This window comes from Mytilus trossulus, chromosome 6, assembly GCF_036588685.1.
Source record: "Mytilus trossulus isolate FHL-02 chromosome 6, PNRI_Mtr1.1.1.hap1, whole genome shotgun sequence".
NCBI classification, from domain to species: domain Eukaryota; kingdom Metazoa; phylum Mollusca; class Bivalvia; order Mytilida; family Mytilidae; genus Mytilus; species Mytilus trossulus.
Genome location: NC_086378.1, coordinates 27,435,924 through 27,457,010, shown reverse-complemented (window position 1 = coordinate 27,457,010; position 21,087 = coordinate 27,435,924). Strand labels below are relative to the sequence as shown.

The 21,087-nt window shown below is 31.4% G+C and overlaps 2 protein-coding genes across 6 annotated transcripts; one reads left to right on the top strand and one right to left on the bottom strand.

The window, feature by feature from the left end:
• Positions 1–1,019: 1,019 nt before the first annotated feature.
• Positions 1,020–7,799, bottom strand: LOC134721027 (small ribosomal subunit protein eS25-like). Its single transcript, XM_063583687.1, has 4 exons — positions 7,703–7,799; positions 6,810–6,902; positions 4,388–4,571; positions 1,020–1,502 (listed from the first exon to the last, which is right to left on the bottom strand). The coding sequence occupies exons 1-4, from the start codon at positions 7,703–7,705 to the stop codon at positions 1,309–1,311; spliced, it is 474 nt and encodes a 157-aa protein (XP_063439757.1). The 5' UTR covers positions 7,706–7,799; the 3' UTR covers positions 1,020–1,308.
• On the top strand, positions 7,787–20,444 carry LOC134721026 (etoposide-induced protein 2.4 homolog). Of its 5 annotated transcripts, none has more exons than XM_063583685.1 (10): positions 7,787–7,880; positions 11,180–11,403; positions 12,722–12,782; positions 13,548–13,614; positions 15,821–15,945; positions 16,405–16,521; positions 17,239–17,350; positions 18,462–18,573; positions 19,015–19,089; positions 19,538–20,444. In XM_063583685.1, the coding sequence occupies exons 2-10, from the start codon at positions 11,204–11,206 to the stop codon at positions 19,710–19,712; spliced, it is 1,044 nt and encodes a 347-aa protein (XP_063439755.1). In that variant the 5' UTR covers positions 7,787–7,880; positions 11,180–11,203; the 3' UTR covers positions 19,713–20,444. The 5 variants fall into 5 exon arrangements, with proteins under 5 accessions (XP_063439755.1, XP_063439752.1, XP_063439753.1 ...); XM_063583682.1 differs by lacking the exon at positions 7,787–7,880 and adding an exon at positions 7,881–7,988; XM_063583683.1 differs by lacking the exon at positions 7,787–7,880 and adding an exon at positions 7,936–8,003.
• The last annotated feature ends 643 nt before the right edge of the window (positions 20,445–21,087 follow it).

Here is a 21,087-nt window from a genome sequence, read left to right as displayed (position 1 = left end):
ATAGGCATTTCGCCTATATACGTAAGTAAATCTGTCCCAAAAATTGACGTTTTCTTATGAAAATACCAAGAAAACAAAAATGGTGACCCCCATTTTTTATTACATATTCCGATGTAACTTGATTCAAAGAACACGTGTGCCAAAAAGTTTGGAAATCGGGAGATATGCCATTCAGTATCGTGTTACCTTAATTTGGCCCAGTTGTTTTCAGAGAAGATTTTTGTAAAAGTTAACGATGACGGACGCAAAGTGATGGGAAAGGCTTTGGGCCAGGTGAGCTAAAAACAGGATCACAATGATGGATAGCCATTTAATGTCCCGTTGCAAATAAATTACATATTCATAAAGAGAATATGTTAGTGTTATATGAATTAAATAACTGCTTTGTACAAGACAACCACGCCAAACTGGTTTTTAATTGCCCCTTTCCAAGGTAACAGCAGGAAAACAGGTCACAGTTTCTTGAAACAATTCTATCTATGGGCTCTTAAATTTGTGCTCTCATTCACAAATGCTGTGCTGTCAGAAGGGAAGCAGCATATACCAATTTTTAAGTATTTGGTTTGACCTGGTTTGGGATTGACTATAAGTTCCACAACAGCTGCACTTGTTGTGACCACTCTATCTACACTGTAGTGATATCTACAGCCGCAAGTAAAAATATCTTGGATTAAGGGATGATGACGTCAGCGTGTAAAACATCACTAGATGGACATCAGGACCCTCTTTGCTTGTGACTAGTCCTGTTAGGTTACTGTTTCACTGAAGTATACACAACATTATTCCTTATTTTGTATTAAGACAATGGGGTAATTGACTGCAATACAAAAATTAATTAATTCCTACAACTAAATTTCAGGAAAGAATTTCTGGTCATTTCTCCTTGTTTTTTGATCTACCAAATAAATATTTCTTCATCTGAACTTCTATCAGCCAATATATTAGGAACAAAACAGATAGTATAAACCAATAAATTTTCCTATTAAATTGCTGTGAAGAGAACTAGAAAAAACACAAAATAAACTTTCAGCAAAAATAAATTTGTTTACAGTAAACCGAAATAAGAAACAGTAGACAATTTCTTTCTGTCCTAGCCTGGATACAATGGTCTTTAATTGACAGTGTAGCCACTAATAAGATGCTTGACTAGTGCCTAACAGTGCTAGCTTCAATCATATTGGAATATTAATCTTTAGACTAGTATTTAGAAGAATGCAGTTACATGGCACTAAAATACCATCATTAATATGGACGACAGGACTGATCACTGCTATTATACAAAGTAAACAATTAGGGGCTATTAAGTTTTTATTTTTCGGCTTTCTCTGCTTTTTCTGCCTTCTTCTTTCCTTTGCCTCCCTTCTCAACTTTTTCTGCTTTTTCTGCTTTGTCAGCTTCTTTAGCTTCTGCAGCGGCTGTTGCAGCTTCTTCAGCCTCTTCTGCAGTAGTGGATCTGGTAAAGATCCATTGAGAGTGGTGCTTGGAAACCATGCGGATTTTTCCTGAAATTGAATAAAAACTCAAATTCATACTTCCTTTCTTGCAAGTTGCATTTTTGATACATGTAGGGTATTTAACTTAGTAGAGCCTTTTTTTTTTTAAAGAAAACATGCAAATACCATGAAAATTAGTTGTTTTTTTCAAAATTGTGTTGTTATTGACCTGACAGGTGTTAACAAGGTGTTTACAATGTTCATTATGATGTTGTTGTTTTCATTGAAATACATGTTAATGTTCAACCATTTTCTGTACTAGTACAGTACTTTACATCCGTCACAAAATGTCCAAGTTTATAAACATATTTGTTCTCCCTCTCCTTTTTGAAAATGCATCAGAAAGTTACTGCTAACTAAAGACAACTGGATGGATAACTTCGTACACATTGCCTGCCCATTTGATGCAAACACACTGCATTCTAAACAGCTAAAGACCATGGATATAACCAGATGCTCCGCAGGGCGAAGCTTTATACGACCGCAGAGGTTGAACCCTGAACGGTTTGGGCAAGCATGGACACAACATTCAAGCTGGATTCAGCTCTAAATTTGGATTGTGATTAAATAGTTGACACAGCATAGGTTTCTGACACAGAATGAATGTGTTCTAATGAACTTAAATTTTTTGTTTTCTCTTACAGCAATTCACTATGCTGTTGAATATTAATCCTCTCAAAAAAATGTTTGAAGAAATTTTCTTTTTATTTATGAAATTTAAAATGAGAAAATTGAACCCAATTTTTTTAATCACATCCCCCTTTCCCTTATTCCAAAACTAATCTCAATTAAAATTTCTAATGGAGTTTGCAACAATAACTACTCATTTAAATATATCATAAAATATTAAGATGTAAAAAAACTTCTTGTTATCACTGAGTGGTAAAGATTATTTCAATTTATCAGTTGGTAGTAAAAAGTGAATATACATTGTATATTGTATATAAAAAAGATTTAAGTTGATACTGGACAAAGAAAGATAACTTCAATTAAAAAAAAATCTTGCAATTGCACAATATTGGGCAATTAGATATGTCTTGCTTACTATTCTGGACAAAGAAAGATAACTCTAATTAAAAAAAAATATCGCTATTTCACAATATTGTGTAATTAGATATTTCTTGCCATTGCGCAATACTGTGCAATTGAAAAGACTTGCTATTGCACAATACTTAATATAATAATTTTAGATCCTGATTTGGACCAACTTGAAAACTGGGCCCATAATCAAAAATCTAAGTACATGTTTGGATTCAGCATATCAAAGAACCCCAAGATTTCAATTTTTGATGAAATCAAACAAAGTTTAATTTTGGACCCCGATTTGGACCAACTTGAAAACTGGGCCAATAATCAAGAATCTAAGTACATTTTTAGATTCAGCATATCAAAGAACCCAACCGATTCATTTTTTGTCAAAATCAAACTAAGTTTAATTTTGGACCCTTTGGACCTTTATGTAGACCAATTTGAAAACGGGACCAAAAGTTAAGAATCTACATACACAGTTAGATTCGGCATATCAAAGAACCCCAATTATTCAATTTTGATGAAATCAAACAAAGTTTAATTTTGGACCCTTTGGGCCCTTTATTCCTTAACTGTTGGGACCAAAACTCCGAAAATCAATACCAACCTTTCTTTTATGGTCATAAACCTTGTGTTAAAATTTCATAGATTTCTATTTACTCATACTAACATTATGTTGCGAAAACCAAGAAAAATGCTTATTTGAACCCCTTTTTGGCCCCTAATTCCTAAACTGTTAGGACCAAAACTCCCAAAATCAATACCAACCTTCCTTTTGTGGTCATAAACATTGTGTTTAAATTTCATTGATTTCTATTTATTTTAACTAAAGTTATTGTGCGAAAACCAAGAATAATGCTTATTTGGGCCCTTTTTTGGCCCCTAATTCCTAAACTGTTGAAACCAAAACTCCCAAAATCAATCCCAACCTTTCTTTTGTGGTCATAAACTTTGTGTCAAAATTTCATAGATTTCTATTAACTTAATCTAAAGTTATAGTGCGAAAACCAAGAAAATGCTTATTTGGGCCCTTTTTGGCCCCTAATTCCTAAAATATTGGGACCAAAACTTCCAAAATCAATACCAGCCTTCCTTTTATGGTCATAAACCTTGTGTTAAAATTTCATAGATTTCTATTAACTTTTACTAAAGTTAGAGTGCGAAAACTAAAAGTATTCGGACGACGACGACGACGACGCCAACGTGATAGCAATATACGACGAAAATTTTTTCAAAATTTGCGGTCGTATAAAAACAGTCTTTAATACAAAGCTTACATTTTTCTCTCTCGTTTATTTCTAAATCGTGTCAAGATGATTGATCTACTGTGGATTCATTAATATTCATTGGATACCAATTTCCGTGAATTTCGTGGGTACAGGAGAACTATGAATTCAAATGTTCAACGAAATACAAATGTTGTAAAGGGATGAGTGTAGACTTTGCCAAAACCACGAATATAACTACGAAAATAAATGAATCCACAGTATATCTTTTAGAAAATTGTGTTTTCTTACTAAATAAAAATTATTTAAAATAAATGTAGGAAAACATCTATTGAACACAGATGATGCCCTTGCATGCATATCAAATAAAGTTATAAAGAAACAAAACTGAAGAACAGTAAAAGCTACTCTACCCAAATTTGTACTTGATCTGAGTTAGTATTATGTATAAGTTTTAAAAAATCTGGCCTGAGGTTGAGATAAACTTAAGTTGGGGAGCGGAACCCAAGTTTTCCATGGGTTAATAAGGCACAATCCTAGAACAGTTAAAGTGATGACCCTAAGTTCAAACAGGATCTGTACTTTGTGGTAATAATTATTGAGGCATTTTCTTTATTTTCCTGTGTTATTCAATCTTACCTTCCTTGTGTAAATCTAACAATCCTTTCTTGGCTAGGGAACCTCTGATTTTCAGTCTTTCTGACACTACTGATGGTGTGATCAGTTTGTAGCTAGGTACTTCTTTCCTGAATTTTTCAAGAGTAACCTTGTCAAATAATACCAAATTGTTCAACTTGTCCCTGACCTTTCCTTTGGACCACTTCTGCAAAGTATAATGAAAACCAACTTTAGATTCTGCTAAAGACAGAGATATAAAAAGACATCCATGAAAAGGAATTAGAGTTGAATCTTCAATGAGTTTATGGTAACTTTAAAATATTAAACAAAGATCAATTTACTAATCCCTTTTGAATATTACAAAAAAAATGTAACTGCTATATACAAATGTATGTACAATAAATTAAAAACCTACAGTGGATAGTAAATGTACAATGTTTGCACAATGTAATCTGTGGAATACATCTAGTTTCTTGTGTACAATTTGGAAATATGGTCGGGTTGTTGTCTCTTTGACACATTCCCTATTTCCATTCTCAATTTTATCTAATATTTTGTTTTTCTTCTTCAAATTTACTGTGTATTGGTAGGTACAATGTACTTATACTGAAATAATTTTCTCAAGTGTTTTGGATGTGATGTTATGAATTTTTTGCAAATGTTTGGATGCGATGCAACATGTATCTGAAATGATTTTTTTTTTTAATTTATGTGATGCTACATGTATCCTAAACGAGTTTCTGAAATATTTAGTGTGTGATGCTACATGCATCTGATATGATTTTCTGAAATATTTAGTGTGTGATGCTACATGCATCTGATATGATTTTCTTATTTGTTCTGATGTGATGCAACATATATCTGAAATAATTTTCTTAAGTGTTATAATAATGTGATGCTACATTTATCAAATGAATTTCCTGTAGTGTTTTGAATGTAATGCTACATGTATCTGAAATGAATTTCTTGTAGTGTTTTGGATGTGATGACATGTGCATCTGAAATGAATTTCTTGTAGTGATTTGGATGTGATGACATGTGCATCTGAAATGAATTTCTTGTAGTGATTTGGATGTGATGACATGTGCATCTGAAATGAATTTCTTGTAGTGTTTTGAATGTAATGCTACATGTATCTGAAATGAATTTCTTGTAGTGATTTGGATGTGATGACATGTGCATCTGAAATGAATTTCTTGTAGTGTTTTGAATGTAATGCTACATGTATCTGAAATGAATTTCTTGTAGTGATTTGGATGTGATGACATGTGCATCTGAAATGAATTTCTTGTAGTGTTTTGAATGTAATGCTACATGTATCTGAAATGAATTTCTTGTAGTGTTTTGGATGTGATGACATGCACATCTGAAATGAATTTCTTGTAGTGTTTTGAATGTAATGCTACATGTATCTGAAATGAATTTCTTGTAGTGATTTGGATGTGATGACATGTGCATCTGAAATGAATTTCTTGTAGTGTTTTGAATGTAATGCTACATGTATCTGAAATGAATTTCTTGTAGTGTTTTGGATGTGATGACATGTGCATCTGAAATGAATTTCTTGTAGTGTTTTGGATGTGATGACATGTGCATCTGAAATGAATTTCTTGTAGTGATTTGGATGTGATGACATGTGCATCTGAAATGAATTTCTTGTAGTGATTTGGATGTGATGACATGTGCATCTGAAATGAATTTCTTGTAGTGTTTTGAATGTAATGCTACATGTATCTGAAATGAATTTCTTGTAGTGTTTTGGATGTGATGACATGTGCATCTGAAATGAATTTCTTGTAGTGTTTTGAATGTAATGCTACATGTATCTGAAATGAATTTCTTGTAGTGATTTGGATGTGATGACATGTGCATCTGAAATGAATTTCTTGTAGTGTTTTGGATGTGATGACATGTGCATCTGAAATGAATTTCTTGTAGTGTTTTGAATGATGACAATTGCATCTGAAATGAATTTCTTGTAGTGTTTTGAATGTGAAGTTGCATGCATCAAAAATGATTTTCTTTTATTGTTTTGGATGTGATGCTATATATTATATCTCAAATGCTTTTCTAGCAGTGTTTTGTATGTGGTTCTGCTATTTCTAATAATATTACAAGATGGTATCTAAAGATTTCCCTTGATATCCCAGAATGCTATATGAAATTTGTGGGGAGAACACTTGTGATTGAAACATAATACATTTTGTTGATCACATCACCCAAATTTGGTACTCCCAAGATAAATTTAACCTGCAAACAATCTTTGAATATTCACAATTTTTCTGAAAACATGCACAGAACCTTTCATCTGATAATAAAATTTGCCTACATGTTTCAACCTAGTATACAATCAGTATTAGTTTTCTCTTGCTCTTTAATATTACCCTCTACAACAAGAAATACTTTCAAGTTATTCCTCTCATTGGAAAGAAATAATTCTTACCTTCTTCTTGGCCTTTCCTCCGCCTTCCTTCTTTTTAGCTGGCTGCTTTGCGCCCCCTTTGGACCCTTGTTTAGGGTCTGGTTTTTTAGCTCCCTAAAATACACAAAATTTTATGTTATCATTTTGCAAAAAATTCTCACTGCCTGGAATAATATATTAATTTAAATGACCATGTACATGTTGGTTTAAACACTACTTGATATGAAATAACAACAGTGCAAAATGTTAATATATCTAAATGACCTACAATGTAGACATACATGTACATGTAGGACCTTTTAAGTAGACAGGGTAAAACTCAGTCTGCAACATTGCAGCATTGGACTAGTAGTAGTAGTGGCTAATAATGCAGACTGATATCTAACATCTGATTTGTCCCTCACACTGCAACATATACAGACGACAGTGCAGTTGCTGAAATACTGTAAATTCAGAGGTCTCGTGGATGTAGTCAATGTATGCATAACAATTCTTTTTTAAGATTTAAACATATAGTTAAGAAAAATGATTGACAACATTGGACTAGATAAAACCAAATACCAATTTACTATAGAGCACGTGTATTAACGTGATGTCTAAAACTCTTTATGTGGGATTGATCATGGTTTGAAAAGATAATTCTGTTTGAACTTAATATATCATGATGTCACAATCAGATTTTGATAAAGAGAGTAGTATATTTAGTATGTGTGTGTTCACGCTTCCTCAATATCACCCTCCCCCTTTTTCACAGACAATCTGGTAAAAATACATTTCAAAGCAGTTCTACATAAGATTTACATTAATTTTCTTATTCTGATATATGCAATTGAATTTATTAACTAACTGATTATTACTATAATCTTTTTATCAAACTTAAATTAAGATTTTAAGAAAAAACGTGGATTGAGTACCATGCTTGTTGAGAGTTTCGGAAAAGAGGCCAATAATTTCTTTTTCCCACAATGCAACGGCAAAAAAGCTTACAACCATGCAAATACATATTATTTTTTTAGTTTGATAAATTATTGTACCCCACAATTAAAGGACATTGAAAATTGATTTTTTATCGATCGATTCATTAATTACAAGGTACAGACAAACATCAAGTACTTGTTGTTTTCATCATTTTTCAGATACGTTAGCGATCAGCGCAAACTAGATGCGCAAAACTATCATCACAAAGGCATCGAAAAGAAAGTATGAAGTGCACATGTACATCTTTTTAGATCTTTTAACATCGCCCAAAATCACATTCTTTTTCTTTCTTATTCGAAAATGTTTTCATAATTTCTTTGCACATACTGTACATTAAACTACATCTTGGACTTCTAGATCACGTTTGATCCTTATGGCTTATTTGGAATAAAAAAAAAAATCTCTTTAAGGTGGCTCGGGCCTATTCGAAGTTTCTATCAGAAGTGCCGTATTTTTGGTTATTTTATTCTTTAAAGAAAATGAATCAAATTGGTCGAAAAAAAATAGGGGGTCACGGACCATTTGAGCTCAAAATTTTACTTTTAAACAGGTATGTAAAATGGACCATTTTTCAATGAAATGATAGGGAAAATAGAGGTGTTGACATCTTTTTATCGGAATATCAAAAAAACGTTCTATGACAATTGGTCCAAAACTGTAATAAGAAAAGCTGTAATATAGCTTCAAAGAATGAGCCAATAAAAAACATAGGTCACCGATAAGGAAAAAAAAATATTTTGCCTTAAAACCCAAATTTTGGCCGGAAAATGGTGAAAATGGGTGAAATGTCATTTTGACCCTTTAACAAATACGGATAATAACGAAAATATTCTATTATTCACATAACTACAATGATTTTACATTTCTATTCATTCAAAATATTTAAAAAAATTATATCGAATTTACGACAAATACTTTTGTAATTCATGCGTGAAATTATGCGCAGTCGAATAGTCCCGAGCCACCTTAATAGACTGGGGACAACCTTTTATAAAAAAAAAAACCTGGGACTTCTTCCTTCCACTTCCTGGAAAAAAATAAAATAGCCTTGCAATACATCATGATTTATTTGGAATAGGGGCAGCCAAACAAATGAGTAACAATACATTGTACATCATTTTAGGAATCCTATATATCTTTCACTAGTCCAAATAATTATGACGTCTTGAAAGGCTTTTATAATTTTTTTCGGACTAATCTTTCACATGAAAACATCGTCAATTTCACACACCTTTATGACCTCATTAACAGTTAGAAGGCGCACATGTATCCCTGCTTTATTTAAAGTTTCCAGCACTTTCATAATCATCATTTTGTAGGTTGGTATAGAAATTATGTATGTTCAGTAAGTACGCCTTAGTAAGTAATCTTGATTGCTGTACGACTGAGGGAGGGTGACCATCTTATTAGGTTTTAATTTCCCATATATTTTGTGCAGTATAAAATCAAACTTTTTCCCCAGTTTGCTCAACATGTGTTGAAAGTGACGATGCATACATTTTTGTCACATGCCATGATGGTGATGGTGTCATGGAATAGAAGTTCCATCATAATATAAGTTCCAAATGGAAAAAATATTCTGGAATATTACTTCCACAGGAATAACTATTAGAGTAGATGTTCCTAACGGAATAAATAGTATAGAATATTTGTTCCATCAGTTACAGGTATGACATTGTTTATAATAAAGTTTCCACTGGAACTTCTGTTAGGTGGAACAAATATACATTGACAATGGAAGTCACATGACAGATTCATCTAAAAACTGTATTCTGGAACTACCTTAATTGATTTTTTTTACTTTAAATTTTAATAAATGTAACAAGTTTTCCCAAAGAACTTTTTTTTATTCTTTGAATTCCTTATACAAATCCTTGATATATATATACATTATACAATGTAGTTAGTTGCCATGAGAATTTGAGAAATTTTTTTCAAAGTTTTCATATGCTTGTAACATTTTAGTTAATCATGAGCTGAGAGCTTTTCAGCTTCTTGAAAGTTTGCTACTAATTCATGAATATGTGCCATTTCACATGTATGAACTCTTTCAAATGAAGTCATAAAAAATGTGTAATTACAAAAAAATCAGAAAATAGATGTTTGAACTCTAGAAAATTTATGACTCATTTAGGAAACTTTTTTCCATTTGACAGCTGGTTGTCCAGAACTTACACTAGTTTTGTATTTATAACAAGCTGTATTTGGTAAAATGTAGAATTTCCATTTTCAATTTTATATTCAACTATGTGCCTTTTGTTTAAGAGAACGAAAATGTCCTTATAACATGTACATGTATATATTATAAGAAACTTGTTATAAGAAACTTGTACAGATAAAAAAGAGTATAAAGGGAAGATATTCGATCTGAGTGATACAGTGAGTGACGGTCAGTCATGAAATAAGTTCCTTCATAATACATTTTAATATTTATAATTCCAGTGGATTGAATATTACAATACATGTATACAGTCTTCATGCTTAACTTTTGAATTTTACATGCCTGAAAGCAATTTTACAAGGCAATGCAGTAGGAATTGTGGTTAAGAATGAAGACTGTGTATATGTTCCAAATGGAATAAATGGTATAGAATATTTGTTCCATCAGGAAAGATATTATATGACATTGTTGATATTTGATAACAAAGTTTCCAGTTGTAGAACAAATACGGTGACATCCTATATAAGATAAATTTATGAACATACATGTACATGTACAGTACTAGTACTAGTGCACAGTTTAATGACTCTTGTTTAGTATTGTTTTAGAAATGAATTCTTCATTAAAAAAACAAATACTATTGAATGTTATGTATGTAAGTTTTTCAGATAATTTACTGACAACAATATACCTTTTAAATATCACAGACATGACGAATCACATATCAAAATTATTTTTTTCATCATTGATTGAATGCTTTCTAAATATTTCTTTTTGTTCTTCAACAATTGCAGTATATAGGACTGGGTGTATCATATGCTCTTAGTGCAGCGGTTTATTTTCATATGGAATCCACTGTCATTTAAATATAATTATACAATCATGAATTATTTTTGCAATAAATTACAATTTTCTTTTATCTAGATCTGTATTTGCTGAAAAGTGGACTTGAAGGTGTGGAATAAGCAAGATACATACAAGTTGAATGAATTGTTTCCACTCAATATAAAGAAGAAAACACTAGCTTTATTTTATGTTTCAGAATTATTGATTGCATGCTATTGTCAATAATCAATTCATCAACACAGATAATCAAAAATAGTCTTTAAGTTGAACAAAGATATAAGAATCCTTTCTTATTTTGAATCAGTTCTTTACACAGATACTAAACACATCTATATTTCATTATAAATCAGAAAAATCTTCCCACTGTCATTAATCAATTGTAAATATTGATTTAATATGATTGCAGAAAATGTAAATAACCTTACAGACGATGACAGACCTTTTGAAAGATATTCTGTATGGCATCATTAATGGCTTCAGAGACAGTATTTTAGGTACTGTAAAAATATTTAAACTAGATAATCAGGATGAAGAAGAAGAAAGTGATAAATCATCAGAGCCTTTGACAACACTAGCAAGGAGGAGGGCAGAAAAGAGGAAAGACAAATCCTCAAGTCAAAAACAGCAGAAGTAAGGATTTCCAAAAGACTTTTATAGTTTGCTCTTACATTTTACTGTACATGTAACACCACACAGTCCCAGGTTCAATATGGGGTTGAGCGTTTACAAACATGTTTAATTTCTCCTCATTCAGATTCTTTAAGTTCATTAATATGTTCATTATACATATACTTCATATAAATAACTGAATTTTGCTAAGATACATGGTATGTTTTAAAGACCCATTGGTTGCCTTGGGTTGTTTTATGCTCTTTGGTAGGGTTGTTGTCTCTTTGACACATTACCAGGGACAAAACTTAAAGGGGGCCCAGTCGCCCATGGCTCCTAGATTTTGAGCTGGGCCCCTAAACTTTCAGTTAAATTTTAGTTGAACATATACAAACTAATTATGAAATATCTGGTCTGGGCTCCTAGCTTGAAATTCCCAAGTTTAGTCCCTGATTACCCTTTCACACATTACTGTATTCTCTATAACATTTTTACAGAGTTTGTTCTTTATCTCTTTTTATTTGGATTCAGTAGCGTGCTCCCTGGTTTTAAGGTGTATGCTCTTATAACATGCAAGAAAATGAAGTGTGGATCAGCTATATATTAATGCTTTTATATGTTTATTACTTTTAAAGGCCTATTTATCTAAAACTCTTTCATAAGATAAAAATATGATTTTTCACATCCTGTTGTTAATCAATGTATTTAGAAGGTTGCACCAATATATTGTGTCCATATGTCTCCAAGAAGTTAAAATCCGTTCTGAAACAAAGTACATGTATTTGATTTAATTTAATCTCTGTATAACTGAAAAATTATACACCAAGGTTTTCAATATCATAAACTTGTCAAAACTGTTTCTAAATTCTATCATCTGCCCAAGCACACTAATTCTTATATTAATCAACATGCTGACATCTTATGTGTTTCAGTTTTTCACATCCAATCTTTTATGGTACTGTAATATTCTATTTAAAGCACAAAAATTTTAAAATTCACCCCACAAGCTAACCAAACTAATAAACAGACTTATTCACAAGCCAGGATATAGTTTGATACTGTTATCAAGCCTTTCAAATATTAAATTTTTGGAATTAATATTGATTTACTCAAAGGGTCTGTGTATGAAAATAAATACATAAATTCTAAAACTATATGTTGGCATGACTCATAGGTGGCATTGTTGGTTTTTTTTGTGACAGATGTACATATATGCAGGAGGATGCATGATATTTTGAAATTCAAGTATTGAAAACAGAGTTCTTATTTTCCGGCATTGATTTATGATTTTTTTCTAACCTGTAAATGTAAATATAATTGTTATTTTGATTTATTGAAGAAATCCAAGAGTATTACAAAGATTATTCCTGTGTTGTGGTTGGAATGGAGGAATCTTTTTAGTAAGTTGGCAACAGTATATATAGTCCGAATTTTATACATCTTTCAAATGAGGCAAAATTTGTATGGTTATTTACTAATGAAAATTTGTCTGTACTTAAATATTTAGGGAGCTATATTATTACACGTCTAGATGTTAGACGAAATGTTAATTAATGTATGTAACAACAATTATTCCTAATTGTAATGATTATATGGTTCTGATCCTGCCTGGAATTAAATGTATATGATTTTATAGAATGAAGATAATAACATCTGTCTGAACTTTTTTCAATATTTCATTTTATTATATAAAAATGTTTTTCTGTTACAAATCATGATGTATTGTTCTATGTGTATATGTTATGCTGCCCATCAAGGGCTCTTGATTGGAATAATAAAATATTCTTATTCTTATTCTTATTTGAATTGATAACATGAAATTTCCAAAGTATTTTTAATTAGATAGAACACAAACATATTGTGAAAGACATAAATGGAAGTTCTAATCGTTTTCATACTGATTAGTCCCATTGTGTATAAAAAAGGTAGCTTTGATACATCAGATTAGAAACTTTGTTTTACTGAAGTAAGTTAGGAATTTAAATATCTTGAAATGAGTTTTTGAAGTGGTTTTCCATAGACAGCTCTACTACAATATGGATTTCTAGAAATTCTGAAAAAGAAAAATATTGAAAAGAAGATTTTTGTTAAAAAGTGGGAAAATTGGTTACATCACTGAGTTTTTGTCAGTGACACTATAATTTATATTCTCTCTCTGTTTTCAGGCTAGTATATTATTATTTAACTATGTACTGATACCGGTATTACAGTGGTTCACAGAACTTATCTTTAGTGAGTATGATGTTAATCATTACCAACAGTTTTCCTTTTGAACTTATATTTTGTGAGTATGAAGATAATCATGACCATGATCAGATATTTCCCTTTGAACTTATATTTAGTTAGTATAAAAATTTCCCTTTGAACTTATATTTAGTTAGTATGAAGTTAATCATTTCCAACAGTTACTTCCCTGTAAAGTTAGCATGCTTCACTTATTCCCTATTGAAGTAAGTCATGCTCAGTAATCTCCCTTTAAAGTTAGCATACTTCACTTATACCCAATTGATGTAAGTCATGCTCAGTAATCTCCCTTTAAAGTTAGCATGCATCATTTGTTCACCATTGATGTAATTCATAATCATGAGTCTCTTTTAAAAGTTAGTGTGTATCACTTAATATTTCTTATTTAAGTACAGTATGATCAGTAATCTCCGTTTTTTTATTGATTATCTCCCCCTGATGATTATTACCAGAAAAAGGAATCTATATTGAATAATATCATGGTATAAATCTACTAAGATATTTAGTCTTCACCTATTCAATATCCTTTCTTTGACTCTGAGTTTAAGGAAGGCTCTTTCCATCTGAACTTCTAATCTTAATTAAGACCATGTTATTTATATATAAGAACTCATACATTTTTAACCGGATTTTTGTGACAAAAATGTCAGTTATTGATTTGGGGATGCTCGGTGGGCGGGCGGGTGGCAATCAAATGTTGTCCGTGCATTAACTCAAGAACCGTTCAACCAAAGCTTTTAAAATTTTAATATGTTGTTACTGACAACTAAATGAAGGTCAAGTTCAATAATGGCGATTTTGACTTTTACTGTTCAGGAGTTATGGTTCTTGAAAGATTGAAAAATGGCGTTTCCAGTTGTGTCCGTGCATTTACGCATGAACAGTTCTACTAAAGCGTCCCAAATTTTAATATGTTGTTACTGGTGACTAAATGAAGGTCAAGTTCAATAATGACGATTTTGACTTTTACCGTTCAGGAGTTATGGTTCTTCAAAGATTGAAAAATGGTGTTTCCAGTGGTGTCCGTGCATTTTCTCATGAACCATTCAACCAAAGCTTTTCAAATTTTGATATATTGTTACTGATAACAAAATAGAGGTCTAGTTCAATAATGACAATTTTGACTTTTACCGTTCAGAAGTTATGGTTCTTAAAGATCATAAAATGGTGTTTCCAGTAGTGTTCGTGCATTTACGCATGAACAGTTCTACTAAAGCGTCCCAAATTTTAATATGTTGTTACTGGTGACTAAATGAAGGTCAAGTTCAATAATGACGATTTTGACTTTTACCGTTCAGGAGTTATGGTTCTTCAAAGATTGAAAAATGGTGTTTCCAGTGGTGTCCGTGCATTTTCTCATGAACCATTCAACCAAAGCTTTTCAAATTTTGATATATTGTTACTGATGACAAAATAGAGGTCGAGTTCAATAATGACAATTTTGACTTTTACCGTTCAGAAGTTATGGGTCTTGAAAGATCGTAAAATGGTGTTTCCAGTAGTGTCCGTGCATTTACTCATGAACCATTCAACCAAAGCTTTTCAAATTTTAATATGTTGTTACTGATGACAAAATAGAGGTCAAGTTCAATAATGACGATTTTGACTTTTACCGTTCAGGAGTTATGGTTCTTGAAAGATCGTAAAATGGTGTTTCCATTCACGTTGTAGCATTTACTCACAAACCATTCAATCTAAGCTTTTCAAATTTTAATATGTTGATACTGATGACAAAATAGAGGTCAAATTTGATATTGACGATTTTCACTTTCACCAATCATCAGTAATGGTTCTTGTGATATTGCCAGGACACAAATAATGCTAATAAATCCGGTTTGCTGTCATTGTGACAGCCTCTTGTTTCATACTATTGTATGAGAAGTAGTTTTCAAATTGAATCTTCTGCTTTTCTTAGAACTTCATGATTTGTGGTACATGTAAGTACTAAGTCCACTATAACATGTATTAACTATATTTTTTTATAGCACAAGTTTAATATTTAAAAACATGCAGACAGTAATGCATATGAATGAATAAATTCAGACTCCCCTGCCCATGTTCTTTGAATTTTGACATTTAACATGTGAAAACAATTTTGAAAGAATCATACTCTCACTCACCCTAACTTCTGCAGTGACTGTTGAGTAGACAGATTCAAACTGAATAATCATAATATAATTTTTATAATTGACAGGTAGCTCTGGTACAGAAGTTAGTGTATGGTCGTATATGGGACCTGTATTGTCATGGACATTTAGTGCTCTCTGGATTTTACCTTTGTTTGTACTTAGCAAAATAGTCAACTGCTTTTGGTTTCAGGTAATCTGTTTATAAGTGGTTTTGTTAAAAAAAAAATCCCTCAATCATAAGTTTCATTTATTTTTGCTTAACTGATTAAATTGTACAATGTACATGTACCTATATAACAGGTCTATCCAGGGACAGATCCAACCATTTTAAAAAGGGGGTTCCCAACCCAGGACAAAAAGGGGGGAGGGTTCAACTATATGTCCCCATTCAAATGCATTGATCGTCCAAAAAAGGGGGGTCCAACCCCCGGAACCATCCCCCTGGATCTGCCACTGTCTATCAGATGATACAATAATAAATCAGTTATTATTGCTATGTTCTTAAATTTTACTTTTTATCTTTTTTTTCTTATAAATTTTCAAATCACTCTACTTGAATAAATTTGGATTTTCTGTTGAGTAAAAAGAGAATTGATGATTTTCCATTAGCTTATGCTTATAAGCCATACTATTGCTTTTTTCATTTTAGGACATTGCTGATGCAGCATATGTTAAATCCAGGGGAAAACCCCAGTTGTTATATATAAGTACACTTATAGCAGACATGTCTTTCAGTCTACTGATACAGGCACTCTTCCTTATACAGGTAGGCATAATGTGTGTTCTACTCAATCATTTCAATCCAGTTTTAAAGTCTGAACAAAGTATTGTCACCACATGTAAGCGAAATCACAAGCAATCAAGATGATTGAGGTACGGAAGAGTAAAAAAGTAATACAGATTGATTGTTTGGTGGTGTTTTAATACCACTTTTAAGCACCATTTATGGGCTATTTCTTGGAGGCCATTTTCTATGGATGGAGGAAGATGTAGTGCCTAAAGAAAACCACTGACCTTTGATAGGAAAACTGACAAACCTAGTAAAATAAGATTTGAGTTGAGTGCACCCGCACGAGCGGGCTTCAAACTCACAACCTCAGTGATGACTGGCTAGTGATACAGTTATAGAAACTACTTAAACCACTTGGCCACCCAGGCTCAAGAATTAATACAAATAAGTAAGTTAACTCCAAAAGAGTCAAATTTGTAGAATCTCAAAAATTTGTAGGATAATACAACACAGAGATGGTAAAGACAAACTTGAGCACTACGCTTCAAATCCATAAAATAGCAAGCAAGACATCATGTGTAGTTGACCACCATCATTTTGACTTGATCATAGTAATGAGAGTTATAGGACTTTGACAATATTTTGCCTAAATGTACTACAATATACACACAATTTAATTTTTCATTTTAAATATACAAATGTATAGCTGCATAGGAGATTAAGCAACCACATAACCATTTTGTTTATTTCCAGAGTACAGCTGCCAGTTTTTTACCTATTCCTATGGTTGGGACAGTTGTTGGTTTAATACACATGTGCTTGTTACATTCACTGTACAGTTTTGAATATAAATGGTTCAATATGGGTAAGTTTTTTTACAAATGTAAAATTAAACAAATACTGATTCAAATGGAAAACCGAATATTTATTACATGAATTTACATCTTCTTATGCAACATTGTTTGTAACATTCATTTTGATTGGATAATTTCACCTATTTTCTTGGCATTAATTTACAATTGTTGCTATGAAAATATTTGCACAAGCAAAGACAACATTTGACAAATTTTAAATGTATGATTGTTTTCATTAAAAACGAGATCCCTGTATGATATTTTAAGCTTTGACAGCATCAATTGCAGATCTGATGGTCGCCAATACCCGTTTACTGGCTTTGATAATTCATGTGTCTCTTCTAGAGACTCTCTAGTAAACTTACTGTTAATTTGTGACCATCAAATCACAAATTGATGCCGTCAGAGCTTAAAATAAAATCCAGTTATCTCCTTATTGTAGATGGCTTTTATATATAATTTTTGTTCCTTTTGAAAGTAAACAAGGTATATTTTTAGTAACATTTGTCTTATTTTAAGGCAGTAACAAGCTACAATGAATATTCGATTTATTTTCAAATGTTTCGGTAATTTGTAAAAAGAAAAACCAAGAAGAATTGAAATATGAACACCATCATATACTTAAAACTATTATTAAATCTTTAAAGAAAAAGAAACAAACCAAAAACAATAAATATTACCTTAATGTTGTTTGTCAAAATGAAATAATGGTGTTTTTTTTAATATTAATGTACATAATAACTGTTTAAGTTGTATCTTGCTTCTGTAACTTACTAAAAGTGTAAAACTTTTGTGCAGAAGAAAAAAATCCAATTCCTTTATAATACAAATTCTGCATATCATAATCAATTGTCTATCTATAAATATTTTTTGTCAATCAAAAAAAAAAAGAAAATGTTTTTAAACATGTCAGTTTTTACCATTCAAAAACCAGGAGAAGAGAAGTAAAATTGTTCAGAATAAGTATTTAAGAAATTTGTATTGCATCAAAACAGAGGTGTAAAGACTACTGTTATTACACAAAATGTACTAACTGACAGTAAATTTAGATATTTTTACTATGTGAGATACTATGTTATTTCATTTTGACTTTATTAGTATTAATTTTATTGATTATTTTAGGTTGGGAAGTGCATAAAAGATTACAGTATATAGAAAATAGATGGCCCTATTTTTGTGGATTTGGTTTACCTCTAGCTTTAGCAACCTCATTCCACTCTTCTGTTGTTATCAGGTATGTTCAATGTTAGAACACATGATAATATGTTCATTACAAACAAAATCGATGTTTGATACTGCTGTTTGTTCTTCCTATGATCTGTTTCATTAAAGTTTTTGGTTTTACCTGGTCAGAGATTGAAACCACAACCTCCCCCACTAGAGGAGAGTAACATACCATGACATCATGAAGTTAATTGATAGAATGCATAAAATGCTCAATTTAATTGTTTATTCTTCCAATCTTCTATGCTATTTGATATTTTAAATTAGTATTATATGAGCTGCTGTATGGGTTTAGTTAGCTCATTTTTGAAGACTGTGCAGTTTCCTATAGCTGCTAACTCCTTATTCATTTGGTCTCTTGTAGATAGTTGTCTCATTGGTCACCAAGAAACATTTAATTTTATGTGTAAAGCAAACAACAATCAATCCATCTTTTTATTTTATATTTCAGTGGATGTCTTTTCTCTATCCTGTTTCCCTTGTTTATTGTAAGTGCCAATGAAGCAGAGGAACCACAACAGAATTTGTAAGTAATGTTATGTTCATGTTTTATAAGATTGATCACACAAATAACATGAAAGTACCTCTTCAGAAAATAGTTATTTGGTCTTTTGAAGTCTTTCAGTTCACCTTAATTAAATGAATTTCCTAAGGAAAAATAGGTTTTTGTTTTGGGGATGTAAGGCCAGTGGCCATGTTGGGTGTCAAATAATGTCCCTGCATTTACTCATGAACCCTTCTTCAACCAAACCTTCTCAATTTTTGATATGTTGTTACTGATGACAAAATGGATGTCAATTGGAATATTTTAAAATGATTTTCACTTTCAATGTTCAGGCGTTATGGTTCTTGAATGATTGAAAAATTATGTTTTCATCTTGTTTTTAGCTTAAATTTCAATGGAAATTAAAAAAAAGAAGATATTTATAATCAGATAAGTGCAAATGCTATAAAATCATTGGTTTCTTTTTCAGTAATTTCCCATTGAAGCTGTTTTCACCAGTAGTTTGTATATCCAATAGTCTATACAGTTCCTTGTTCAAAAAGCCAGGCACTGCCAGTAAGCCAAAAGAGTCAACATCACAACAATCAAGTGACTCAAGGTCATCTCCAAGGAGACACATCAGACTACAAGAGAGTCACAGATAACCACAGCCAAACTGTAGAATTTTATTTATATTTATGCTTATTTTTATGGTCTTATTTTTATTGTCATTATCCAATCCAGCAATAATTGATCTCCAAATCTATGTTGATCAAAAACAGTTTATGTATTACAATAAGGTTTTTGAATGTATAGCCTGGTTTGTATCCTATTTGCTACCAATTTCAGGGGCGGATCCAGCCATTTAAAAAAAAGGGGGGGGGGGGGGGGGTCCAACTATATGTCCCCATTCAAATGCATTGATCTGCCAAAAAAAGGGGGGGTCCCAACCCCTGGAACCACCACCCCCTGGATCTGCCAATGAATTTTAAAACTCATAGTTTTTATAGGGTTATATGTCTTATTTGAGGAAATAGTACATTGAAAAAACAAATGCCATGTTCTGTGTTTATTACACTAAATTATTGATTTGATGACTGAATCTGATAGAGCAAATTTGTTTGATGTAAATTTTCCAAAATGCGTGAATAAATTATATCAGTGTGTAAAAATCTGAGTAGATTTTATGTAAATTGAAGTTGTTCTTATTGTACTGAATTGGATGTATCTATTGTATGGTGTATCATGTGTATGTATGTTATTGATAGTAGAGAGACTGATAAATGTATTGATAACAATGTTGTTCGAATAATAAAATATTTGTCTGGTTGTTATTTGTGTGCAGAATAAAACTTTGTGTTATATTTGTTCTTCCTGCCATAAAGTAGTTGAAAACATCTTGTCTTTCTTCATAATTTTGCCAAAAATAATTGTGGTTGGTGAAAACATATTTTCAAATCACTTTTTCATATAAAATTATGTTCCCTATAATTATGTAAACATTATTTCAGATTTGGTTTTTGAAATATTTTGCAGGGAATTTGGTTCTGATAACATGCCTAAATCAAACAACTTGTTTTTAAGTATAAGAAATAAGCATTAGCTACTGTTACAGAGGATATTAAAATTAACAGATTTTTTGTCAATACACATGCTGCAGATTAACCAAAAATAAAATTTTAAAACATGAGATAAAAAAAATTCCAGAGCGTCCTGGCAAAGTTTCCCCTCAAGATATACCAGTAAATGAAATTTAAACATTATGTAAAGTGTAAATCATCTAATTCATTGTAAACAGTACATTTTTTGAGATCAAAGAAGGTTTCAAACCAAATTATAGTTTCATTGGCACTCATACCACATCTTCTTATAATACATATATTATAATCACTACTGCCAGTCTGCCAAGTTCCAAGGTTGTCACAGCAGCTATTTTGACCTTTTTACTGATTTCTTATTTTGTTCGTTAATGCAAAACTAAATTATAAAAAGTATTTTGATTATTGATTTATTATAAAAATAAATAATTTTGGGATGCTA

Excerpts from the sequence above, each read along its gene's own strand:
- LOC134721027 (XM_063583687.1), bottom strand. Across the intron at positions 4,572-6,809 it reads GAGGAAAGGCCAAGAAGAAG|AAGTGGTCCAAAGGAAAGGT; the intron begins GTAAGAATTATT and ends TATACTTTGCAG. Across the intron at positions 1,503-4,387 it reads GTTAGATTTACACAAGGAAG|GAAAAATCCGCATGGTTTCC; the intron begins GTAAGATTGAAT and ends ATTCAATTTCAG.
- LOC134721026 (XM_063583685.1), top strand. The coding sequence starts at position 11,204 with ATGACAGACCTTTTGAAAGATATTCTGTATGGCATCATTAATGGCTTC. Across the intron at positions 15,946-16,404 it reads TCAACTGCTTTTGGTTTCAG|GACATTGCTGATGCAGCATA; the intron begins GTAATCTGTTTA and ends TTTTCATTTTAG. Across the intron at positions 18,574-19,014 it reads CACTCTTCTGTTGTTATCAG|TGGATGTCTTTTCTCTATCC; the intron begins GTATGTTCAATG and ends TTTATATTTCAG.